Source organism: Myotis daubentonii, chromosome 11 (genome assembly GCF_963259705.1).
Source record: "Myotis daubentonii chromosome 11, mMyoDau2.1, whole genome shotgun sequence".
Lineage (NCBI taxonomy): Eukaryota > Metazoa > Chordata > Mammalia > Chiroptera > Vespertilionidae > Myotis > Myotis daubentonii.
The window spans coordinates 51,167,702-51,195,093 of record NC_081850.1 but is presented as its reverse complement, the minus strand read 5'-3'; the positions used below and the strand labels follow the sequence as shown (position 1 = coordinate 51,195,093).

The window sequence follows — 27,392 nt, the reverse complement described above, 5'->3', positions numbered from 1 at the left end:
ACACACCAAAGTCAATACATATATCTAGCATTTCAGTCTAAGCTATTCCATGTACATAACTGAAATTAATTACAAAGTATGGCCTAGCAAATGCTAGGGGAATTTTTTTACAGGTATTATCTTGCACACAAGTCATCATACATACAGGGCAAAGTCAGAGCTTTTATATTTGAGTTTATTCTTCATTTAACTTTTAAAACACTACTATACTTGAATATTAAAACAAAAACAATAGCAAGTAGTGAGCATATTGTGGTTACAGTCCTTCACTCATTCACTACTGTATATAAAATGCCAGCAGTGAGTGTTATTCACTGGCCCCATTAAGAGGTCTGACACTGAACACCACCCCTAGGATGATGTTCATCATCCTCGTATGCTTCTCCATTGTAATGGCGCCGTCTTTCTTGATTTGGATCAAAGTCCACCAGTTCTACCTGGTCCATTTCATCAGTCTCTTCTACTTCCTTCCTTTCAGGTAGGAGTTTTTCCAGCAAAGAGAGTTTATCAGGAGAGAGAAAGCCATTCTCAGGAAAGTTTACCTATACAAAAAAGAACTTCTACTGTAAGTCTGATTTATTTCATCATCAGTTCCTTGAATTACTGTCAACCCATTTCCCCCAGAAAAACACATGTAACCACAACACTATTTTTCAGTGAATTTGCCCATCCCAAGTAGAATACATGCTCTAAAAGGCACAGCATCCAGTGCTCTGAACCAGTTTAAAGCATATGGCACAAGTAAGGTCTTTTAAAAAAATAATGATCCTAGTAAAATAGCTCTGTAACAACCATTGTTCTATTCCGAAAATACATTATACATGAGAATCCTTCCTAAAACACATTTTATGAACCACCCTATTAACAAACCAACCACTGTATTTTGCTAAAAATCCACAAGTTATTTTAAGTCCTTCTGCTGAACTTTAAGATCCCAGTTACAGTCTTGTAACCTCTTCCTCCACCAAGTTTTAAGTAGCCAAATAATGATGTAAACAAACCCAATCCCAACCTGACAGAAGTATTAGATAAATCTATTTCCTTCTGGATAAGGGAGAATAGAAATTTGATGTTTCTTTGACATTCAGAAGATGTAACTGTTATCAGATTTTAGTAAGTAACCACTCAAATACTCCTAAAGTACTTTATAGCTTACCTTAAATTCGATGATTAGGCGACCCTTTTCATATGGTCTACGATAAATTGGCATGCCTTCATTTAATACACACTTGATATCTCCATGCTTGACAATCTGACCTAAAAACATTGAAGGCAGGTTCTTCCTTAAATACAGCCACATTTTCATGTAGAGAGAATAAGGAACAGAGAAAAATGTCCTAGCTCATTGACAGGAGGTAAAGTTATGTGAAACAATCCTTTATTTTTCATTTATGGGTTTTCCAGGGGCTTCCAAAAAAAGAGCCAAGGTCATACAATTTCAATTTCAGTTCAGCTCATGAAAGGGATATGTAACTGAGCAAGTAAAATACCCATTTCCTCAGTGCCTAAACAGCTATCTGCAGACAATGAAAATAAATTACTAGAATAGAAAGAGAAGCTCATCTATCAGTACCTTACCTGGATGAGAGGTGATGACTATGGTTCGGTTGTCAAGAGTAGCTATTGGCTTTTGGAAGCCACACAAAGCTTCAACCAGCTGTATGTCCATACACATGAAAAGGTCTTCTCCTCGTCTGTATTAATATAAATTTAGCACATACTTAGATCTTTCAAATCACCAATTGTTATAAGTACCACAGCAGGCAATTGTTTTCTTAATAAGAGCAAGGTATCTTTTACAAAGGTGTCCTTTCTTCCCCATTATAAAAACAGAGCTGAGAACCAGGAGCAGCAAATATATGGAACCTGCCAGGCCCATTTCCTGGACAACAAACACTTCGGAATCCTTACCCACACTCTAGGTAGTCTCTACATTTACCATCCCTGAATTGTCCCATCACCTAATTTTAAATTTAGTTGCTCACATAAAGAAAAAATTCTAGTAACAGTGAGGCTTTAAAAAAAAGCAAACATACATTAGGGAGATTATAGTATAATATGAACAGACCTCAGCTAGCCCTGGATTATGGGCTTTATAAAATTTACTGACGTACATAAATCAAGTAACATAGTGCTTGGAACATTATGAACACAATCTTTTATATTTAATAACAGCCCATTTCCTCCTCTTGGTGTTTAGACTTTTTTCCTTTTCCAATCCATAGTAGTAACAGGATACTCTTCCGAAAACCTCCTGAGGATTCACCTCAAATAATGGCATTAAAATCCTGAGTTTAATAGTATTTCCCATTGTAGGAACACTTGGGGACTGTTCTATTACAATTCACTTAAAACCAGTTCCTTCAGATGTAAATCCTGACAAGATTTATTAGAACCCCAATCCAGTGTTTTAAAGTCAGCCATGGGTATATAATTGACATATTCGCTGTTTACTATCCATTTTTCTTTGCTTTCCTATTAAGTTCATTGTAAATACTATTAAATATTTCACAGCAATAGGCCTGAATTTACAGATTTTAATAAAGATGGTTCTAGAGACACTTATTTACAATTAAAAGCAACTGAACATATCGTGAACTCAAGGATTTAAAGTGGTGAGAACTTTAGGACAAAATTTTGTCTAGGGAGGTTTCCCACAATCCACCTGTTTATTATATTCATGCCAAACATCATCTAACTGAAGTATATTCTTCAAATTCCAGATTAGGTAATCAATTTACCTAAATTTGGACAAAAAACTAAAATCTGATCCTTTTTGTTCTCAGCCTCTTTCCAGATGAAAACATGAATGATTAACGACATTTTAGAAAAGATATACATAGTCTAACTCTCCCACTATGTTTTTCCAGAGTATTTCTAGGAAGTATGTTCTAAGTAATGAAAAGCTCCTTTAAAAAAACACTCCAAGTATGCACGACGTCAGTTTGAGTAGCTGATTATAAAATTTTTACCGAGTGAAAACAGCATGGTCCTTCTGATCTAAAACAATGATAATATCTCCTGGCTCCAGGCCTGGCTCCTGGTCTCCTTCACCATGGAACGTTATCTTCTGGCCATCTTTCATGCCTAAAACCGGAAGGCTCATTTTATACTTTTATTTAACATCCAGCTAATGTCAGATTCTCAATATATTAAGAAACACAGATGCATGTTTGTGCATAAAAAAAGCAAGTTCAAGTTTTTGTGGATGCTAAGGTCTACAAAAATGACGAAGAATGCCCACATGATTAGACCAGTCCAATTTCTTACTGAAGAAAGATATCACAGAGAAGAACACAAACTCTAGAGGCAAACAGATCAGGCCTCAAGTCTCAGCTGCTACTCACTACCAGCTGGATTATCCCAGGGAAGCAAGCTGCTTAACTCCTAACCATCAACTGTCCCACAGAGACCTATCTCATGAGGACTGTTGTGAGGATTGAATAAAAAGGCCCATGCTGGCAACAAATCCGTGACGGGCAAACACTTTAACCATAAATGTTAACTATTCCAATTTCATTACTTACTTAAAAGAACCTGTATCAAATTATTTCTAGTAAGCCTAACAGTAACATAAATCAAGACTTTCTTTTCTCTATTGTATTAGCAGTATTTACACAGAGGAAGTATAGGATGTCCCTCAAAAATGTATGCACACACTGTGAATAATTATACAGTGTTAGCCCTAGCTGGATAGTTCAGTTGGTTAGAGCGTTGTCCCAATGTGCCAAGGTTTAAGGTTCAATCCCCAGTCAGGGCATATACAAAAAGCAACCAATAAATGATAAGAAAGTGGAACAACAAATTAATGTCTCTCTCAAATCAATAAATAAAATAGAAATTTAAAAATGTTAAAAAAAGGCAGTGTTTATTAAAGGCCAACTTATTTTATTGAGAGAGTCCTTCCCTCGTACCTCTAACCCATATATTTTTAGTTCAGTGAGGCCTTAGACAACATCTCTTTAAACTTAACTCATGTAATGTGTTTGCAGATTATACTACAGCAGTATCTCCTGATAATTTCCTGAACCAATCAGTGACATCACCCAAAGAGAACAATTTATGGGAAAAATTAAACCTATATAAACACAGCCAGTACAATGGATTTCTATATATCAATCTAGATCCAGCAGTTAACTCATTACTAATATTTCATATATACCTTCATCCTTGTCCAACCCAATATCTAAAGCAAAATCCAGACATGAATTAACCCACAAATACTTCAGTACCTCTAGAAAAATAAAAGCTTAAACCACAATACCAGTGTTATACACCAACAAAACTAAACATACTGTGGCTTTAATCATCACTAGGCAGTATGACTAGTTACACTAGTGTAACAAACTCAGCTGTATTTTGCTGGCTGTTTCAGTACTGTGAAGAGCATGGGTAAGAGCAAAATAAATGGCTTTAATCGCAATTAATGCCCTCCTAAGTACATACTATTGGTAGCGAGGTGAGGCATCTTACTGGAAGAAAAAACCACCACCAATCCCACATGGGCCAATTAAGTGGGGGATAAATGGAGGGAGGGAAGTATCATGATTTACATGGGTTAAGTACTATTGCAGGACTTACATAATGTATATATATACTAATATGAGATGTTCATAATATTAATAGTTCCAAATCAGTATGTACAGTATAATACTAGTTGCAAAGTCTGAAGATTACAACATTTACTATTTCAGGATAGCAAAATTAGAAACTTTAATTTACTCTGGAGTTATATACATTTCTGAAAAAAGTTATATAGTTATAAACTAGAGCCCCAGAGCCAGAAACCTACAGGTAGGTTTACAGTCTATAAAAAAAACATTAAAAAACATTTTTATTGATTTCAGAGAGGGAGGGAAGCAGAGAGAAACATCAATAATGAGAGAGAACCATCAATTGGCTGCCTCCTGCATACTCCCCACTGGAGGTTAAGCCCACAACCCGGGCATGTGACCTTTTAGTGCATAGGTTGACCAAAACATTTTAAAAAGCACTATTTTTTTTGTCTTTTTGAAGATTTTCTAGAGAGAGGGAGAAAGACAAACATTGATGTGAGAGCAGAACATCAATTGGCCACCTCCTGCAAGCTCCCCATCAGGGATCCAGCCTGCAACCCAGGCATGTGCCCTGACTGAGAATTGAACTGGCAGCCCTTCAGTGTACAGACCATGCCCTAACAACTGGGCCACACTGGCCAGGGCTAAAAAAGCAATATTTTTAATCTAAGCTCTTACAAATCAATAAAAATGTAACACATTTCATTAGTTTAGAAAAATTTCAAGGAAATAACTTAAATTCACCTAAATCTCCTCCCCCCAAGTTTGAAAGTTCATATTCCTTACCCTAACAGTTCCTAAGGAACTTAACATGTGCAAAAATTAATTACAATTTAAAAAGAGGTAGAACTAGAAATTTAATGCAAATGAATTAAGCTTGGAACACTATTTAATCATTCACTGATGTCAGTGTTATAATAAATGAGGAGATTCCTAATATATTCCTTACAAATGTGCAAAAATGTCTGGATGGAAAAAGTTTTTACTATTTAGCCCAGATATCTCTGCGTGATAAGACCATGCATAGAACCCTATTGAGAATCATTTTTAACAACTATAAAATCTAAATAATCTTGCCATTGCACTCAAGAATTCAGAGAACTCACCTTTATCAATATGAACTTCTAGAATCTTCTTCTCTCGAACTATCTTCCTTCCATTGCAGCTTTTACATCTATCTTTAGGACTGATCCTTTCCCCATGGCCCTGGCACTCCATGCACACAGACTGAATTTGCTGAACCATTCCAGGGCCTATCTGATGAATTCTTATTTGCATTCCAGTACCTCGGCAATTGGGACAGCACTCTACTGCTCCTTTCTTACCACCTCGGCCTAAATAGTTTAAAAAGAAATTGAATTATGTTTGAACTTAGTATCAGACACAATGATGAATGTTTTAATAAGATAGTTTTAATAGACACAACACTGTATTAACATTTCCAAGTGTGATGAAATGCTTGTCCATCAAGAACTAAAATTTAGCCTTTTTATTTGATAAAATACAGCTGCAACCAGCTTCAGTCATCTATAAACATTGACTGTTGTTTTCCCAAAAAACCATTGTAGAATTGTGAATTTTAAACGTGCTCCCAAATCACAATTCACTGGACATACTTAACCTGTGAGACGAGAACAGTAAGGAATTTATTCTCTTTAGAAGATACCATATTTCCAAAAAAATAACTTGTACTTATAAAAGGCTTAAAGGGTCAGAGCCAATAACTTGTCTCTATATGGAACAGTTTAGTGTGCAAAGAAATCACTGTTTAAATCCTATTACAGATTATGAAGCCATTGGAATGATTGTTTGAGACAATATGATGTGCTCATTTGAACTCTGTTGGACAAAAAATGACACTACCTTAGATTCCAACTGCATTAAAATCCTATATAATAAAAGGCTAATATGCAAACTGTCCCCAAGAGCGGGACCAACCAAGAACTAGAGGTGCGCTGACCACCAGGGGGCGGCACGGAACATGACTGAGCTTTGGCGATGCAGCACTGGCAGCAGGTAGCAGTGGAAGCGCTGCCAGGCCCCAATGGGCCCTGATGAGTGTAGGACCGCAGTGGGATGGTGCAGCAGGTGAGTGGGTGGTGCCAGGCCAAGGTGGGTGCAAGCAGGGGCCCAATCGGCCTGCCAGTCACCCCACAGATTGGCCCTGATTGCCGGCCAGGCCTAGGGAACCTACCTGTGCCCGAATTTCGTGTACCAGGTCTCTAGTATACACATAAAGAAGTGCTCACATTTTGTTAATATTCTCTAGATGGTAGATATAGATAGTTCTTTATATTTGCACTCTCCAATATTTAGGTAGTGTATTATTCGTCAGTTTTATATCTTCAGAAAGGCTTCAGTTCAATTTTCAGTTTATTTAAGATGTTAGAAGACCATACCTTCACATTTGTCACAAATCACATTCTTTTGTAGAGCTAGTTTTCTCGTTGCACCATTATATAAGTCTTCTAAGGTTACAGAGAGCTGATGCACAACGTTTTTACCTAGAACAAAATAATGCTCATTAAAAATCTAAGATGTACGTACCTTATTTGTGTTCAATGCACCATCAAAATGACAAATAATAATAAAAGATAAGGCTCACAAGGTACATTTGTTAAGTAACTTGTATTACATACATAGAATTTGTTAAGTACATATTATATACAGTTTGGCCACATTACCCACAAACTGCAATTAATTTCAGTTAAGAAAAATTGGGTGAGATTAAGTAATTTGCCTAAGAATGTAGTTGTGACTATCTTACAAATTATGGCAATCAAAAACATGAACAGTAAAATCAGTTGAGAACCAAGGCCATTTATAGAGGCACATTTCATAATAATTATTTTAAACTACATTTCTGTCCCAATATATTCTTTGAATCTTTCACTTACTATGATATTGAGCAACATGGCCTATTACTTCATCCAAAAATTCTTCAGCACACTAAGTTCCAAGTTCCAACCAATCAAGATTGGCTGGGGAAGCTGGTGCATTTATTCAACCTCCACAGAATATCAATTCCTACTTCTACATGAAGCAGGAATAGCACATTTATTGTTTGACTAGCACTAGTTTAACGACTAGGTTTCTCATATCCTTTATCATAGTGCTGTCCAAAAGAACTTGCAGCAGTGATAGGAATTTTTATATTTGTGCTATCCCACACAGTAGCCACTAGTCACATATGGCTACTGCAGATGAAAACTGAATTTCTGTCTTTGTTTTTAATGGATCTAAATTTATTGTGGACAGTGGCTACAAAGGAGTGCCGTAACTCATTTCAGAATAGGAAGTGGAAGGTTAGAGATCATATAAGGACACTGAGGTTACAGAAATGAAGTCACCTGTCAATGGTTAATATGTTCCCAGCTAGTAATTCTTTCACAAAGACTTCATCCACCACAAAACAGTACTGCCTTATGCCCAAGTGAAAACAAGTTCTCAAACTCTTATCTGCACAATATGCCTGTTGTGAACATTTTTAGTTTCCAATGAAGTGTGAAGCACCATTAACTATATCCTTCTGCTCCTAGCTTCATCTTTGGGTTCTGTATCACAAATATAGCCCCATACAGTTGGTTCCAGCACACTGAAAGCTGCCTTTCTTACTTTAAAGTTTTGAGAGTTTAAGGGAAAAAAGCTTATTAAATTTGATCAGGCAAGTATTTTTTGGTGTCCCACACAGAGACCTTTCATTGATCTAAATCACATAGAAGAGTTTGCCAGCCAATTCATTATTAAAAATATAAGTATAAAAACATCTCCCTTTCCTTTCAGGAAAAACTAAGTAAACCATTTCTAGTCTTTCTGAATTTTAAAAAGCTCACAGTGGAATTTAATGGCTTCCCTATTCCTTCTAAAATGGACTCTACCCATTGGCCACTATTTATGTAAACTATACTGGGAACAAATGAGATTGACTCTGACCTGAACATTGTTTTCCTATGAAGAATATTTCTACAACCAGGAAACGGCATTTCTGATAAATGTTAAGGGCACATATATAGATATAATAAAGCTGAAGCAAAATTAACAGATAGCAGGCTATCTGGAAGTAATGAATCTATGCTCAAATCCTGACTACTGATGCCTTGCTGTATAACCTGGAGGGAAGTTTAGGTTTCTGAACTTTAACCCACTTTCAACTGAGTGCCTCCCGTTAGGTTGGGGGGTGTCAAATAATAGCTTAAAAAAGGGCTTTGAAAATTATGTTCTGATACTTTGTTCCTTTAATTAATGCTTGACAATCTTATTGAAGTTTGTGTCCCAGTGTCAAAGAGCTTTAGAAGCACTCACTTGTTAGCACTTGGTCTAGATAGTTTTAGTTACATCAAATCTTATTTTAAAAAACGATACAAATAGAAATGGCAGTGTAGTTTGCAAAATTGTAACAACATGTAAACCAACATTTAAAATAGACAAGAATTTGCTCTGACCAAGGGGCTACTGTGAATTGCTGCATATAGACTGGATTATTCTTACCTCTCCTTTCTCTCTGCATCCTTCCTCCTCCTCCAAAAAACATATCAAAGATGTCCATGGGGGAACCAAAACCACCACCTGCTCCACCTTCCTTAATTGCTTGTTCTCCTCCTTTGTCATATAATTCCCTTTTCTTTGCATCAGAGAGCACTTCGTAAGCTTGAGAAATCTGTTTAAACTGTTTGAGAAAAGAATAAATCTCACTTTAAAAAAGTATTACAAAGCATAGCTACTATATTAGACATACTCAATTTCAGGTTGTTATGGAACTACCATACACCTGACCAAAAAAACGATTCAAGCTGCGCTTGAGTATGAATATACAACTTGCCTTCTCTCCTTCATTTGGATTCTTATCAGGGTGGTACTTCAAGGCCAGCTTCCTATAAGCCTTTTTCAGTTCTTCCTGGGTGGCATTGGGTTTGACCCCCAAAACATCATAGTAAGTGGTTTCTTTCACCATTTTTGACAGCCTGAAATTAAAAACAAAAACAATTTTCACTGACTTTCAACTGGTAGCTGTAATTCGTTAAATCATAGATATGGCCGAGAAATCTGTTCTTTGCCAAATCTGATTATAAAAACCCTGCCTTTTCTGACCTGCAGAGGAGGTAACACTTCCTTTGACAATTCAGCAATAAACTCTCACAAATTACAGATAAGCTAATAATTACCAGGGAACAATTCCGAAGCTCCTATGGCAGCTGGCTCGCGTTCTCCCACACCAGAGCCTCCACCCGGTCTGGGTTCTTCCTGCTCCCCGCCCCCAGCAGTGACAGAAGGAATCGAAGGAGCACCAATAGGTTCAGCCCGCTGGGTCCTACATTACCGGGGCCTCTGGTCAATACAAGACACACACTCCCCAGAAAAAAGACACCTGGGCACCAGCGGCCAGGGAGTGGTGTATGGAACGATGTATGGCGAGCCCGAGTCTGCGTCTCAGTTCCAGGGCCCACAGCGCCTCCACGCCGGCCGCCGAACCCCTCGCTCCCACCGGCCGCGCAGCTTACACGTCGTTAGGTGTCCCCTGCACTGGGCGCCGATCGCGGAGGTTTCCTTCCTCCCCCCGCCCCCCTCCCCGCTCACCAGGGAGAGAAGGGGTGGGAGAGGCCAGCCGGCAACAAAGAGGAGGGGAGGCCGAGAAGCGAAACCGCGGCCGCCGCCCGCTCCTCCCGCAGCCCCTCACCCGCAGCTCCTTCTGCGCTTGCGCGCAGGGTCCCCCACCCCCCCGGGAGCGCGGGGGCAGGGGCACCGGGAGGAGAGCCCCAGGCGGCAGGGCCCGGAGATCCCGGGCGGGATGGGGAGCAGGAGCAGCTTTGTGGAGGGTCTCGGGCCCACTCCCTACGAGCCGGGGATGGCTCGCCTTCCCCCCCAAAAGGGAATCGTGGGTCCTAGAACCCATACCCCTCCCGCCCACGCGGAGCCAACCGCCTCCCGCCCACGGCTCCGTCCAGCTTCCCGGCGCCGCCGATGGCGCCGGCCTTGGGTCGAGGGGGGGTGCCAGGACTGACACTCACCGGTGAGCGGGCCGAGGCAGGTGTGGAGGAGCTGGAAAGAGCGCGTTGCTGCGCGCAGCTCAGGCAGCCGCCGCTCCTCCACCTCTCGCCGAGCGTTCTGGAAAGTTCCGCCCGGCGCGCCGCAGCCGTCGTCTTTTGTAGCCGAGCCTGGACGCGTCACCCGCAGGAAGTCCCGCCCTTCCCGCCGCTGCCACCGCCCCGCGGTTACCCGGGCAACGGCGCGGGGGAGCTCGGGCTGGAGGGGGCTGTGCCGAACAGCCTTGTGGGGTTGGGTTCCTAGTGCTCCTGGAACTTTCTGGAGCCCTTTCTTCCACCGGGTCGGTCCAAGAGGTCGGGATGGTCAGGCGGGGACAGGGATTGCCCAGGAGCGTGGCAGCTCCGCGCCAACTCGGAGTTTCCAAACCGGGAGCGGGGGGGGGGCGGCCGCCGCCGCCTGCGAGGCCGGGACCGCGGGCGGGTGCCGTGTGCAGAGCGGGTGTCTGGCAGAACAAAGCCCTGCAGCGCTTCCTCCCCGCCGGCGCCTCCTTTGCCTCTTTCGGCGACTCCTACCGGCTTAGTTCTTGAGCGCTGAGGTTCTGGGAACTGCTGAGCAAGCAGCGCTGAGCAGGATGGGCCTGGGCCCCAAGGCCATGTCACAGGCTTTGGATCTTGTTCCTTGTCACACGCAGCCCCTGACCTGATCATGCAAACTGCGAGGCTGGAAGAGCGCTTTGCAAGTCCAGGCTCCTGCACACGCGCTGCAGCCTCCTACACGCTGGGCTCAGGCCAGCGCCAAACCAGAAACGTTTGCAATGTCTTTGGGCAAACGGAGGGCCGTGAACTCTTGTCTGGCCAGGTGTTCACTTGGTTGGCTAGCGGGAGACACAGAGTAGCACCAAGAGTGACTGACAGATTGTTTTCTCTGATGTTTTAAGTACCACCAGCCTGTGAACCTGGACCTACAGTCTGCAAAGTGAGTCTCTGGGCTTTCAAATGTTGGGAGGGGGGCATATTAGGAAAAGGGGGCCGTTTTTTCTTATTCATTAACACCACAAACTCAGGAGTACTATCTGGCTCCAAGGAAACTGAAACTGAAAAAAAAAAAGCCGGTTCACATGGCTTAGATTTTAGTAGGCGGCCGTACAAGTCAACGAACTGTAAGTGAACCCCGATACAGAGGTTAGCAGGAGAGAGGCCCCTGTATATTAATCTGATGGAACAGGGAAAGCTTCCCTGGGAAAGTGGTAGTGGAGCTGAGTTTTGAAGGGAGAAGAGCTTTTGCAGTAAAGGACAGAGGACAAGGGGAAGGTGTGGAAGAATATGGTGTTTGTAGGAAATTGCAAGCAATTGGAAATAGCCAGACCTAAGGGATCTGAAATAGCAGGAGGTGAGGCTTCAGAGCCAGTTGGGGAATATCTTGCTAAACTAAGGATTCTGAACTTTACCCTGGAGGCACCCCATGTGTATCTCTTCAGCCTTATCTCTTAAATTGTGTGCACCAGTTGCACTGAACTATTTTCAGTTTCCCAAATGCACGTTTTCACCTCTCTGTGCTTTACTCTGGCTGACAAACACCTAATTTTCCCAGTCTTACATGTTACCTTCTCAAATACTACCCCTGGTATAAAGTTTTCTTTTTCTTCTTCTTCTGATCAGTTACTGAAAGTCTAATACTTCCTGGAAGGGCACTAGGGTTTGGTAATATAAAAATCACGCAAGTCATGGCCCCTGTCCTTAAGGAGTTCACCATATAAAGAAGAAGAAGTTGAGGAATATACCCCAACAAGAAAGAGTATATTGAGGTGCTCAGTAGGGAAAATCTGCACCATCTAAGTAAATATCCCAGGTTGAGAGACCAGCAGTTGTGAAAGCATGAACAGTTAAGAGGAAAGAACTACACACACTGTTCATGTGTTACGTAGACATTATCGTTCTAAAGTCCATACTTGGCTTTAAAACGTTAGTGAATCTAACACTGGTTAAGCAAAACACTTCAGTTTAACAAAACACTTCAAGAGTTTCCACAATGCATATTACCATGCCTCCTGTTTCTTAAATATAACCATGTTTAGTGTTTCTTTTTGCCTGAGGGACCCAATTGAAATTCCCACAGCTTTTAGAAAGATGGAGGTATGATACAAACATGAAGAGACCTTCTTGAGACCATCAACATAAGGCCATGAAATATGATATTGAAAATACTTAAAAAATCTGCAAGCTTAATTCTTTATTTAGAATAAAGATAAGGGGTATATAAGTTGATTTTTTAAAAAAGGAAAACTACTTATTTGCTTGTATGTGCATAAAATATTTCAGAAAGATACCCCAACACTTGTAATATGGTTGCCTGTGGGAGAGAGCTGGGTATTGGAGAGAGGCAGATGGGAGGAAGGCATGCAGTATTACCAAATAACCTTTCATGACTTTGGAATATTTAACCCATTTGAATGTAGCACTTATTCGAACATTAAAAAACATCATATGATCTGTTTGTCATTTTTTCCTTCATAGAAATTTATGTCAATGATACTGAAAATATGTACTGATGAATATTCTGGCTTAACGTTTTTTAAGGCGCATTCTTATTTACATAAAACAGAAAAAGAGTAACAATAATTACGTGATTTTTTTTTTTTTTTAAGAAATGGGATCATATACATGCTGCTTGTTCCTTGCCCTTTTAATTTATTGTCATCTTATCATGTTCGGATAAATAAACCTACCCTATTTTTAACGACTTCATAGAATGTAGGATGCAGGCACTATAATTTAACCATTGTCCTATTGATGAACATTTTGGCAATTGCCGATGTTTTATAAACAGTGTTAAATAACAAATATCATTTATTGTTGAGAAGTTCTCAAATCCATCTTTGAGCATTAATGCAAGTATTTCTGTAAGACAGACATCTAGAATTGAAATAGTTGAGCCAACGTAAATGCAGATTTTAAATTGTAATAAATAATTTTCTGTAACAGTTTGTATTGCTGCCAGCAGTGTGAGTGGGCCTTGCCAATATGGGGGATTTTATCTTTTTTTAGTCTTTGCTAACCATGGAGATTAAAAAGTGGTATCTATTGTTTCAATTTGAATTTCTTTAATAGTGTGGTTAAGCATCTTTTAAATAGTATTTATCAACTCTTCTTCTGTCAGTGGTCCTTCTTGTTATTTGATCATTTTTCTGTAGTGTAACTCCACTATTTTAATGTGATATAATAGCACCTTTATATTAGGGATAGTGTGTGTGCATATATAAATACGTGTGTTGCCGAAACCGGTTTGGCTCAGTGGATGGAGCGTCGGCCTGCGGACTGAAAGGTCCCAGGTTCGATTCAGGTCAAGGGCATGTACCTGGGTTGCGGGCATATCCCCAGTAGGAGATGTGCAGGAGGCAGCTGATCGATGTTTCTCTCTCATTGATGTTTCTAACTCTCTATCTCTCTCCCTTCCTCTCTGTAAAAAAATCAATAAAATATATTTAAAAAAAAATACGTGTGTGTATATATATATGCCATATGAAGGTTTTAATTTTTATGTAGATACATTTAAAAAAATTTTTTAATTGATTTATTGGTTGCTTCTTGTATGTGCCCTGACCGGGGAATTAAACTCACAACCTTGGCATATCAGGATAATGCTCTTACAACTGAGCTACCCCGCCAGGGCTAAATTTTCTTTTTTTAAAATTTATTGGTTTTGAGAAAGAGAGAGAGAGAGAGAGAGAGAGAGAGAGAGAGAGAGAGAGGAAGAGAAACATCTATTTGTTGTTCCACTTAGTTATGATTCGTTGGTTGATTCTTGTATGTGCCCTTGATTCTTTTTTTCCCCCCTTGATTCTTTTTTTTTTTTTTTTTTATAGATTTTTTATTGATTTTTTACAGAGAGGAAGGGAGAGAGATAGAGAGTTAGAAACATCGATGAGAGAGAAACATCGATCAGCTGCCTCCTGCACATCTCCTACTGGGGATGTGCCCGCAACCCAGGTACATGCCCTTGACCGGGCTCGAACCTGGGACCTTTCAGTCCGCAGGCCGACGCTCTATCCACTGAGCCAAACCGGTTTCGGCATCCCCCCTTGATTCTTGATTGAACCTGAAATCTTGGGTATTGGAACAATGCTCTATCCAGCTTAGCTATGCAATGAGTAGGTTAGATAAGTTGCAACATTTTCTTTTTGGCTTTTGTGTTTCTTCTCCCTTCTTTTCCCCTTCTCCTTTTCCTTTATTTGTTACACATAGAAAGCCTTCACAAATCCATTATAAATATATTCTCCCAGGTTTTCCTCTAGTACTTTTATGGTTCCATTTTTCACATTAAAAATTTTAATCCACCTGAAATTTATTTTGGTGTAAGGGCTGAGGATTATTTTTAAGTAATTGAGGTTTATTTTTGTCCAAATGGAGGGCTAGTTTATCTAACACTATTTTAGTACTTTATTTTTTTTCATGACTAATGTGAAATGCCACTTTTATTGTATACTAAAATACATTTTAATTTCTGGTAGTTTCCCTTATTGCTCCTCCTTTTTACAATTTTCCTGGCACTTTCTAGGATTTTTATTCTTCCAGGTAAATGTAAGAATATTTCTAGAAGATTTCCCCCATTCCCACTGTCATTTTGATTGTGATTATAGAGCTTTTATATATCAGTCCGTTTGGGGAGAATAAAAATGCTTATGGTATTGAATCTTCCTACCCATGACAAAGGTATATAGTGCATATGACTGTGTGTTCACTTTCTTTATTGTGTTTATGTTTTTTAAAAATTTAGGTCCTGCTTATTTCTTCTTAAAGGTGTCACTAGGCATTGTCTTCGTGTTGCTTTCACAAATGGCCTCTTTTCTTACCATTGTATTTTATTTCAGTGCCTGTGCTTGGTGCACTCTCAGTAACCATGTGACCAGGTCACAGATGTCCATGCTGGTAGCTGGAGACGGCTGGAGGCATGGCCGGAGCCAAGTCATAAGGGCTTGAGCATTATGTTATTAGTTTGAACTTTACCTTGAGAGCTCTGAAGAGATACTGGAAGACTTTAAGGATGGGGTAACATAACCTCTCACAGCTGATTTTTTTTTTTTTTTTTTTTTTTTTTAGCTCCTATCAGGCACTGCGCTAAACTCTACAAGTGTCATATTTTAGTCCTCACAACTCTGTTTTACAGATGATTTGATCATATGTACTTTTTAGAACAGTCATTTGGGTGCTAATGTGAAGGATGGATTCTTAGAAATCTTTTCTGATGAGGATGAGATTAGTAAGTGATAAGGCCAAAACAGGAGAAATGGAAAGGGAGGGAAGTATAAATACAAAGGTGAAGTCTTTAGGTCTTGGTGACTGGATGCAGAGGTGAGGGGAAAGGCGTCATCACTGACATCCCCCTTTTTGGACTGAGCAGTAGGATAGTTGCAGATGCCCTTCCTGAGACGGACAACCTATAATAGTGATGGCGAACCTTTTGAACTCAGCGTGTCAACATTTTGAAAAACCCTAACTTAACTGTGGTGCCATGTCACATATAGAAATTTTTTGATATTTGCAACCATAGTAAAACAAAGATTTATATTTTTGATATTTATTTGATATATTTAAATGTCATTTAACAAAGAAAAATCAACCAAAAAAATGAGTTCGTGTGTCACCACTGACACATGTGTCATAGGTTCGCCATCACTGAGTCCTAGAAAGAGGAGGAAGAGGAGGCTGTGGTGGGGGCAGAATTGGAAAGGGGGGCAAGATGAATCCAGTTTTGGATATGTAGAATTACTGCTATCCTTTTTTCTTTAATTTAAAAAAGAAAAACATTTTATTGGCAAATACAAAATGGGAAGTAAATTGTAGTCAAAATGCTATTTTTATGCTTGTATAAATTAAATTTCTTGCAGCATTTAGGTTTTAATTGACTGTGAGGCCTAGTAGGGCTGGAAATTGTTTTCAGTGTCACCAATTTGTGCTGGTACTCCTCTTATCACTGTGAATGCCCACGGTTTCAGTCCTCTCTATGAGCAGTTCTCCTTCCTTCCAAACCCCAAACCCCAATTGTTATTTTTAAATTAAACTTTTAATTTTAGAGTAGTTTTAGATTTACAGAAATGTTGCAAGGATAGTACAGAGAATTCCCATATCTGGCGCCCAGTTTTCTGTATTATCAGCATCTTGTGTTAAAGTGATACAGTTGTCACTACTGTGGACGAAAGGGGCCACATGCTGACCTGACAAGCTCAGGAGAGGCCTGCATGGCAGTTTTCCAGACTTGGAGACCTAAAGTAACCACAAAGGATGGTCTGAAATTAAACCTTAACTAAAAGCAGTTATGGTGGGCAGTTACGTCTTAAGCCGATATCTTCACTGATAAGGTCAACCTTTACTGTAACTGAGCCTATCTGTCTTTTTGCATCTATGATAACATACCCTTGAAATGTCTGGGTAACTTGTGATTTCCCTGTATCTGGAGCCCCTGGGGCACAGCTAGGTGTGCTAAACCCAGGACAGATGCAGCAGATTCTTTCATTTATCATGTTAATGGTTCCTGCACCCACCTAAGTATGTGTCCATCATTTTACTTTTTATCCTATCACAGAGGTTTCCCCCACTTCGCTTAATCCCACCTCCTTAAATGTGTCACCAATGAATTTCATGTATAAATACGGATGTAACCCTGCCATTCTCCGGAGCACTATCTCAATTCGTTGAGGTTCTGCTTCCCGGCATATGTCGACAGTTTGGCTCAAATAAACTCACAAAAATTCTTTACAGGTTTCAATGGTTTTTTTACGTTAACACTACTAATCAACCAATTTTGATATATTATTAATAACTAGAGCCCGTTCTTTATTTGAATTTCCTTAGTTTTTACTTATTGTCTCTTTTCTGTCCCTGGACCCTACCCAGGATAGCACATTACTTTTATCTTTTTTCTTTTAATCCTTACCAGAGGATGTGTTTAGAGGAGGGGAGGGGGAGAGAATGAATCATTGATGTAAGACAGAAACATTTATTGGGATCAAACCCGCAATCCAGGGACCAGAAATCAAATCCAAAACCTTTTGGTATACAGGATGATGCTCCAAGCAACCGAGCGGGCTGGCCAGGGCAGGATATCACATTACTTTTAGTCGTCATGTCTCCTTAGGCTCCTCTTGACTGTGACAATTTCTTAGATTTGCCTTGTTTTTGATGACCTTGGAAGTTTTAAGGAGTGCTGGCCAGGTGTTTTGTAGACTGCCCTTCAGTTTGGGTTATCTAGTGTATTTTTCTCATGGTTTGAGTGGGTTTATGGGTTTTAGGGAGGAACAGTACAGAGGTAAAGTACTAGTTTCATCATGTATCCCAGCTACATGCTATGAACATAACTTATTACTATCGATGTTGACCTTGATCACCCACCTGGCTGAGGTCGTGTTTGTCAGGTTTCTCCATTGTTCTTCCTCTGCTCTCTGCTTTTCCATACTATACCCTTTAGAAGGAAGTCTTACTTATCTTGATGTCATAGGCTTGAAGGCACAGAGTAGTATTTGCTGAACTGAACTGGGTCCCTATTATTTTGTCTCACAAAAGTTCTGCCAGATATTTTTTTCTATTTTATCAATAGGAAAATAAAAATTAGAGAATTTGAGTAACTTGCTCCAAGTAGCACAGTAAGTAGTCAAATTGGAATTTGAACCCAGTCCTTCTGAATACGAAGCCTGTGGTCTTTGCCTGCGCCATCTGGCTCCACAGAGGGTTGGATTTACTTTGGCCGTCTTCCCTAAGTACTTATTATGCAAAATTGTCCATAGATAATGTGGTTAGACTCGTCATATGGAAATTTAATTCCTCCTTTCAATTTAAAGTTATACCTTAGAACTCTCAGTCTTGAATTGGGCAGATCTCTGTGCTCAGTATTGCTCGATCCAATTTTAATATAGTATCTTCTCTTTAATTCTCTATAGAGTTATGAAGAGTGGATTACAGCAGGGCCTTCCTGGGAAAGTGGGTACAGTTCAGATGTTACAGTAGTATAGGACTGTTTTTATATTTTGTGAGGCAGTGCAAAATGAAAACAGTGCCCCTTGTTCAGAAATCATTAAGAATTCCAGCTGTAGTGGGTTTTGCTTAGGTGTTAGAGCATCAGTCCTTGGACAGAAGGGTCTCGAGTTCAATTCTGGTCAAGGGTTTATACCTCGGTTGCAGGCTCGATCCCCGGTCCTGGTCCGGGCATGTGCAGGAGGCAATCAATCGATGGGTCTCCCGCACATCGATGTTTCTCTCTCTGTCTCTCTCCCCCTCCCTTCCACTCTCTCTAAAATCAATGGGGAAAAGTAATATCCTCGGGTGAGGATTAATAAGAATTCCAATACACTGACAGCAGAGCATTATACCCAACAGGAGGCCTTTCTAAGCATGAGACCTGTGTGAGTGTACAGGTCACATGTCCATGAAGTTGGCCCTGCAGTAGTAGAAGTAGTAGGTGAAGAGGGCCAATATTAAAGCAGTGGAAGTGGGAACGGAGATTGGAGGGTGGTTACACAGTATATTAAAGAGGTAAATCTATAGGAATTGATTGATGATTAGTTGTGATGAGTGAGTGGGCGGATAAAATATGGAACATAAAGTTTCTGATTGGGTGAGGCCATTCACTGGCACAGGAAATCAAAGAGGACCAGATTGGCCTTGAGGGGAAAATGATGAGTTCAGTTTTAAACATTAACATCCAAGTGTAGATATTCAGGAAGCACTTGGATATATAAGTCGCCATAGAAAAAGAGCTGGGGTATACTCTCCAAAATGATAGTGCTGCTTGCTTATTCTGAGGTTGAGGACCAGGATGAAGGGGGATAATTGGTTGAAGACTTCCATCTTTTAAAGAAAGTATTCATGTCTTTCTTGTATAACTGAGAAATAACTTTTAAGTGGAAATCAAGTCACAAAGTATTATTGTCTTTGTAAGAGAAATAGAGTCAACCTGAAAGTAAAAGTTTCAAAAGTTTATAGTAATAAGAAAGGCATTTATGATAGAAATAGATTTGCAACCACATATTTACTGTTGCCAATACCACACCACATGTGTCTCAAAATAGACTCTTAGTTAACTTTTTAAACTTTTATTGAGTACCCACAATCAATTGGTTCCTCTACAGGTTGTATAACTGAAAAATTACATTAAACTTTAGTTTTACCTTGCATCTTTATGCTTTTTGATAACTGACATATGAGCATGTCCATATTTTAGTAGTATATTGTATAATGCTTTTTTCTTTTGATTACATTACCTGTGTATTTTTTCCTGGGGGAGGTGATAGGAAAGCCTGAAGATAGAATCTGAAGCTCACATTTGAGTTCTGCCTCTGCCTCTTGTTGGCTGTGTGGTCTTGGGAAAATTACCCAGCTTCTCTGAGCATGCGTTCCTTATTGTAAATGGAGATGAAGATAACCTTATTAGAGATGTGAAAATTAAATGAGACTATAAATGAAAGTTGTTTGTAAACTCTAAATTTTATAAATTCATACCTTTTTTAGTTTTGCACCCAGGACCTTTCTTAGTGAGCTTCCCACCTCACCTCCTTTCCAGAATCATCTCCTCCCTTCTCAAACTCGTTTTCTCACCATCCCCAGAATGTGCCGTGTACTCTCCTGCCTCCTTAATACTGCTCTGATTCATTTATTTACTCAACAAATGTTTATCGAGCACCTCACTTCCCTCAAGTCTTTGTTTAAATGTTACCTTCTCAGTGAGGTCTACAGTGTCTACCCTATTCCAAGTTGCAACCTGCTGCTGCTCAGCACGGCCAGTCCTCCTTCACCTGCTCTCCTTTTCCTCCACTACACTTATGACATAACACAATATTTACCTATGTCTCTTCTCTCCACACCCCCTTCCCACTAGAATTTAAATGTCATTTGGGCAGGGATCTTTGTTTTGTTTTACGATGTATCCCAGGCATGTAGAACACTGCCTGGTACAGAGTAGGAAATGAACCAGGGGCATTTATTGAACAAATGAATGAATATGCATTGTGCCAGACTTTTAGCCAGGCTCTGGGTATATAGTTGTGAAAAGAAGAGCTGGTTTCAGCCCTCATGGAACACCCAGCCTGGCATTATTGTCTGGTGGGTTTTCTGCCGCCTGGGCTGTCCTCCTTTGGGAAACGTCAGAGTGACTAATAGCTGAGTTCAGAGTGGCCTTTCCTCTTAGCGGCGAGCAATTTTCAGATAGTTTTGCTTTTAGGTTAAAAAAAATATATAATAGAAGGTCAGGAAGAGAGTAACGCATTCTATTTAGTTATTCTAAGTTAAAAGTCAACAATTTTCCCGAATGCAAAGAAGAATACAAGTATTTCCTTTAAAGTGCTGGGCCTTGCAGGTAGCTGAAAGAGGTCATGGGGGTATATCTGGTTTAACTTGTTTTCCCTCCCTTCCTCCCTCTTTCCCTCCCTCCCTGCCTGCTTTCTTTTTTTTTCTTTCTCTCACCACCCCTCTTCTTTCATCTGAAGGAAGATGGCTGTAATTTTTCATATTATTGAAGAATGAGAGGATGTGCAATAAACATGTTTATTGCTGTGTTTTTGAAAAATTTTGGAATGCTTCGTTCATGAGATCCTGACCTGTTTCTTGAGGTCCTCTCAATGCAGTTTGTCAATAGGAGTTTTTATATTGCTAGAACTCTTTCTTAAGAAAGGAGAAAACAAAAGATTAAATTGAGTATATTTAAAAATAATCTGCTGATCTGGCACACTTAAAACTGTATGTCAGCAACTGTTCTTTCTCTCACTATGTTCTCACATAGGCAACCAGGAAAACACAATGCAATCCAGGGAAACTCTGTAAGATGGGATGAAGAATTAAGGAAGAACATTGCTCACAGGTATGCAGCTGAACTAAATGATTTTTAATATCCCTTCCAAATCTGAGACTTTTGATCTAGATAATTTAAATTCCTAAATCCTGTTTGTCCTCATTTATTTGAATAATCCAATTGATAACATTTTGTGTAGATATATTTTCTAAATAATTATTTTAATTCTGCAGGTATGAATTGGTTTTTTTAAAAAATATATTTTATTGATTTTTTACAGAGAGGAAGGGAGAGGGATAGAGAGTTAGAAGCATCGATGAGAGAGAAACATCGATTCAGCTGCCTCCTGCACGCTCCCCACTGGGAATGTGCTGCAACCAAGGTACATGCCCTTGACTGGAATCACACCTGGGACCCTTCAGTCCGCAGGCTGACGCTCTATCCACTGAACCAAACCGGTTAGGGCAGGTATGAATTGTTTTGCCCCATAATCTTTTTGTCAGAAAAAATATTGATAAAGGAAACTCTTGGGACTGTAGCCTCAATTTATTGTAGACAGTTTCTATGATGTCCCATATACCCATGATATGATATAAAAATCTACTCTGCAAGATTATTTTTAGCATCTTCTTGCACTTGGTAACAACTTAAGTTTGTGTAACAATTGTTGCATTGTGAGTAAACTCTAAAACATCCTCAATAAAACAAAGAACAAAAGAAAATCTCAAGTGATGAGCTCTATGTAAAGTCTCTTGTAATGCTCTTGACTGATTTATGAGCCCTTGAGAGTGCTCACATTGACCTGTGGACACATCTCTGTCCTGGTATTTATGTAAATAGGTATATACATTATAAACACTGATGGCGATACCTTCTTCCAGAAAGGATTCATAGCCATTTCCAAAGGTACAAGAAAACCCGCCAAAGCAAAACTCATTCACATACACTCCAAGATGCCATAAATTAGAGCAGGGGTCCTCAAACTACAGCCCGCGGGCCACATGCAAATACAAATATTGTATTTGTTCCCGTTTTGTTTTTTTACTTCAAAATAAGATATGTGCAGTGTGCATAGGAATTTGTTCATAGTTTTTTTTTAAACTATAGTCCGGCCCTCCAACGGTCTGAGGGACAGTGAACTGGCCCCCTGTTTAAAATGTTTGAGGACCCCTGAATTAGAGAATGAAAAAAAAAAGAACTGCAGAGAATGAAGGAATTAAAACATGGGTAGAGACAAAATGGAGGCAAAGCTAAAAATGAATATAGGAATGACCTTCACATTTGCTACAGCTGGGCCATGAATTTGTCTCTAAGCTGACAGTTCTCTTGGTCCCACAATTCATGATATCTATGGATAAAAAACAAACCCGTTACTCTGGAGAAATAAAACTATTCCCGGAACTGAGATCAGATTGGACTGTCTCCCAGGGACACTCAGAGGGAAAACATTGTGTTATATGAGCAGCAGTGTCCTTGACAGCATCCCTGACAGGGTGACCAGTTCACAAGGATGCCTCTTAGAGCCTGATGGCTACACACCAAAAAGCGAGTCCATGGGTTAAAGCAATAGTTCTGAGGCAGAGGACTGGCTCAGTGATCATGGCCGCACAATGTTTTGATCTCCTGGACTACAGTTATTGGCATATAGCAGGTATCAAGAAGTATTTTGAGTGAATGTCAATTGAAGAAGACCAGTTCAAGACTCCCTCTAGAAAGGTCTTCCAATTACCAAGACCTAAAATCCTGCTCCCCAACTTTGCACCCCTTTTGTAGCCATCAAGCAATAAATACAGTTATGCAATATTTCTCCTACTGTTGGGTTAAACTGCCATTTCAATATTTTGACATTAAATTTCTCATGTCTTCCCCAAATATAGGAATGAGGCCAGGGGTATTTGTATGTGTGTGCACATAGTTGTTGTTGGTGGTGGTGGTGGAAGTGTTAGGTCTAGAAAGTACTGTACTCATCAAACTGGAAGACCAGTTTGCAGGTCACCTTGGGAGTACTATTGGCTTAGACCCAGACTCCCACATCCAGGCTGTCCTTCAGAGCTGAAGCAGGGTGGGTCACGGTGCCACTGTGGGCCTATTGCCATGGGTCTCTGCTGAGCAACAGAAAGACCCAGTCACAGGTAATGGTATCACTGGCATTACAAGAGACTGAGTGCTGAGCAGCTACTGACCCAGGGCTCTTTACAGTCCTGTAGGGGAACTGGGGTTGAGTTGAGTTGGCAGGTTAGGGTTTAGTCATCTTAGTTGGCAGAGTTAGAGGCTTGGGAGTAGGGCTTGGTGTAAGGGTTTTTCTTCCGGGTGGGTGACACCACCTCTCAGTTCTGACTGTTATCTTCCTGTTGTCATTGACATTGTAAAGATGCTTCAGAGTAGGAACGTGTCCCTATGTGCAGCTTTCTACCTGCAGTCACAATGATGATGAAGATGCTTGTCTTCTGGTGTATAACTTTACCTTGTTCTTGTTTCAACAGCAATGGCACTGCCAGACCTGGGATAGGAAACTGGGAGAGGGAGTATAGTGGTTAAGAATATGGATTTTTTTTTAAAATATATATTTTATTGATTTTTTACAGAGAGGAAGGGAGAGAGATAGTTAGAAACATCGATGAGAGAGAAACATCGATCAGCTGCCTCCTGCACACTCCCCACTGGAGATGTGCCCGCAACCAATGTATATGCCCTTGACCGGAATCGAACCCAGGACCCTTCAGTCTGCAGACTGACGCTCTATCCACCGAGCCAAACCAGTTACGGCAAGAATATGGATTTTGATGGAGGCCTGTGCAGGTCTCAATCCATCCAGGGCTTGAAGTTGCTATCTGCCTCATAAAGGAAGTAGGTGGTTTGTCTTTTGGCAAGACAAAGTTGTCTTGTCTGAAAAAGCCTCCTCCATGCTTGGCTTTGGCATCTTCCAGGAATAGGAGGGTCTCCTGTTATGATGGGCAGGAGGTGCTTTTGCTGATTCACAAGATGGGTGGCTGAGGTTCGGGGGAGACACGTGCCAAGCACGCAGCAGCAGTGGGAGGCCTGTGACAGCACCAGGATTAGGCACAGCCACAGGGTCACGGGGAATGGAAAGGTGCTCAGGATCACCTTGTTGACTCTATTGCTGGTGGCACTCGGCACTGCAGGCATAGCATTGCCACCTCCTGTGCCCTCACATGCCTTGCTGCTGCCATCCTGCCCCAGTGGCCACCCCTTTCCACCCATCTAATGGCCCAACCCAGGCTCGTCATCACTTTCTACTTTGCTTTTTTTAAATAGAATTTATCCCCACATAACCTGTATATTTCTTTGTTTATTGTCTGCCTCTCCCCACTAGATTGTAAGCTCCTTGAAAGCGGGAACTTTGTTTTGTTCACTGTGGCAGCCCCAGCACCTAAAGCAATGCCTGACATGTAGAAGGTACTCAAAAACACTTATTGAATGAATGAATAAATGTACCAACCAATGGAGAGCTAGAACTTTGGTGAGTTCATCTGGCTAGAGGACAAGACACTGGAGAATATGTAAGGAAGGTGTCCACATGGACTCCTATAGCTATGTCTCTCCTACTAGACTAAGGGGAGGAGCTGACAATGAACCCAAGCCCCCTGGGAGTTACTGTTAACTATCTGTAATTGTAAGGTTGAGGGCCTAGAAAGATAGTACAGGATTCATTTAGTTTGGGAATGGTACAAAGGGCAGTCCCATCAATTTTAAAGTTAGCTAGAGTAGTTTTCTGGCTTCTAATCCAAAAACCTTGACTGAATAGGTTCAAGAAATTGAAAGAAAGCCCCTGTGTTTGGGTATGTGGATAGACAAGGGAAGAGTGATACATAGAAATAGGTAAGACCTTCTCTAAAAGTAAGACTAAACAAATGTGTTTAGTATTAAGTGGATGAGGAGTGGAAACCCATGAAAGAGTTTAAGCAGGGGAATGATACGGTCAGATTTGTGTTTTGAAATATTGTCTTGCCCAGACAGTGTGGCTCATGGATTGAGCGTCGACCCCTGAATCAAGAGGTCACTGGTGTAATTCCTGGTCAGGGTACATGCCCAGGTTGCGGGCTTGATCCCCAGGGGGCGTGCAGGAGGCAGCCAATTGACATTTTTATCTCTCTATCCCTCTCCCTTCCTCTCTCTCTAAAATCAATATTAATAATAAAAAAAAGAGAAATATTTTCTCTAGCTGAAGCATGAATGGATTGGAGGAAGTCAGAGTGAATTATGGAAAAAATAAAAACATTCCAGAGGAAGTAGCATGAACATCAAGGAACACAATAGAGTATTGCAGTTGGGCCAGGGCTTAGTTAGCAAAGATCTTTCATTTATCTCTCTATAGTACAGGGGAGAAGGAGTTTGAAGGCTATTGCTGGCACAAGGCTGGGAATGAAGAGAGGTGGGAGGTAGGGCAGGATAAGTTAGAAGGGCTTTCTTTTTAATGTTTATAAGAACTTTCAGGAGAGACCACCACAACATCCATGATTTACACAAATAAGAACTGAATTGAAATAAAGTCTAACTTGAACCATCGATGTATAAATGCCAGTACTTGGGGTTATAGTGACAATCTCCTAAACTCTTAAAAATTTAGAATCTTGAGAGAGTTAAGCTATGAAATCAACACATAGTTGATTAACCAGCTATGGTTATGGAGAAATTAGCCAGCCCTAATAGCAGGAGTTGAAAACAATAATGTGTAAATTATAGATGGATGCTTTTAAATTATAGGTTATAGTTGATACATTAGCATGTTTACACTATGATGTGGAATTCTGGTGTACCAATTATAGATATGACTATCAAGAATTTGAAAAGATTATTAAAAAATTTTAATCAGTCAGAATGGCTATCATCAAAATCAACAAACAACAAGTGCTGGCGAGGATGTGGAGAAAAAGGGCCCTAGCTGGTTTGGCTCAGTGGATAGAGCGTCGGCCTGCAGACTGAAGGGTCCTGGGTTTGATTCCAGTCAAGGGCACATGCCCAGGTTGTGGGCTCGATTCCCAGTAGGGGGTGTGCAGGAGGCAGCCAATCTATGATTCTCATCATTGATGTTTCTATCTTTCCGCTCTCCCTTTCTTTTGGAAATCAATAAAAATATATATTTTTTTAAAAAAGGAATCCTCGTACATTGCTGGTGGGAAGCCAGACTGGTGCAGCCACTGTGGAAAACAGTATGGAGTTTCCTCAAAAAATTAAAAATGGAACTCCCATTTGACCCAATAATCCCACTTCTAGGAATATATCCCAAGAAATCAGAAACACCCATCAGAAAGAATATATGCACCCCTGTGTTCATAGCAGCACAATTTACAATAGCTAAGATTTGGAAACAGCCTAAGTGCCCATCAGCAGATGAGTGGATTAAAAACCTGTGGCACATCTACGCAATGGAATACTACATTCCAGTAAAAAAGAACTCCTACCATTTGCAAAAGGATGGATGGACCTGGAGAGCATTATGCTAAGTGAAATAAGGCATTTGGAGAAAGATAAATACCACATGATCTCACTCATTTGTGGAATATAATGAACAACATAAACTGATGAACAAAAATAGATCCAGAGACATAGAAGCATGATCAGATGCTCAAACCTCAGAGGGAAGGCAGGGGAAGGTGGGAGTGAGGGAGTAAGAGATCAACCAATGGACACAGACAATGGGGGGTTGAGGACCTGTGGGGGGGGGGGGGGGCGGGGAGTGGGGGTGGAGCAGGCTGGGAGAGGTCAATGGGGGAAAAATGACATGTAATACTTTCAACAATGAAGAATTAAATAAATAAATAAAATGTAAAAAATGAAAAAAAATTTAAATCAGAAATTATATATCTATTTAATCATGAAACCTAATGTCAAAAAGGTAGTATTCACAGAAACATGCTCAAGTTCCTCAGGAAAAATTTAAAACATTTTATTTGAATATTTAGCCTTAATAAAGGTTGTGAGTTTCTCCTTATGAAGGGAGTGTCCAGGGGCGCACGCTGCCTGGAAACGGCCACAGGGGCAGCAGCCCCAAGTCTCCCGACTCAGAGGCGCTGGCGGTGGCAGGGGAGCGGCTCTCCCGGGGAGAGCAGCTGGGGAACT

General features: G+C 40.5%; 2 protein-coding genes across 3 annotated transcripts in view; one reads left to right on the top strand and one right to left on the bottom strand.

Annotated features, from left to right (window-relative positions):
• Window positions 1-157: 157 nt before the first annotated feature.
• On the bottom strand, window positions 158-10,713 carry DNAJA1 (DnaJ heat shock protein family (Hsp40) member A1). Of its 2 annotated transcripts, XM_059657119.1 has the most exons (9): window positions 10,562-10,713; window positions 9,376-9,517; window positions 9,045-9,222; window positions 6,956-7,060; window positions 5,663-5,890; window positions 2,973-3,087; window positions 1,579-1,694; window positions 1,157-1,257; window positions 158-542 (listed from the first exon to the last, which is right to left on the bottom strand). In XM_059657119.1, exons 2-9 carry the CDS (start codon window positions 9,505-9,507, stop codon window positions 324-326), a joined length of 1,194 nt encoding a protein of 397 aa, XP_059513102.1. In that variant the 5' UTR covers window positions 9,508-9,517; window positions 10,562-10,713; the 3' UTR covers window positions 158-323. The 2 variants fall into 2 exon arrangements, with proteins under 2 accessions (XP_059513102.1, XP_059513103.1); XM_059657120.1 differs by lacking the exons at window positions 6,956-7,060; window positions 9,045-9,222; window positions 9,376-9,517; window positions 10,562-10,713 and adding an exon at window positions 6,806-6,949.
• Window positions 10,714-10,866: 153 nt separating this feature from the next.
• Window positions 10,867-27,392, top strand: part of APTX (aprataxin) — a 36,881-nt gene continuing 20,355 nt past the window's right edge. The window contains exons 1-2 of the mRNA XM_059657123.1: window positions 10,867-11,513; window positions 21,303-21,380. The gene's annotated coding sequence lies outside the window, so the exon portion shown is untranslated. The remainder of the gene's footprint in view (window positions 11,514-21,302; window positions 21,381-27,392) is intronic.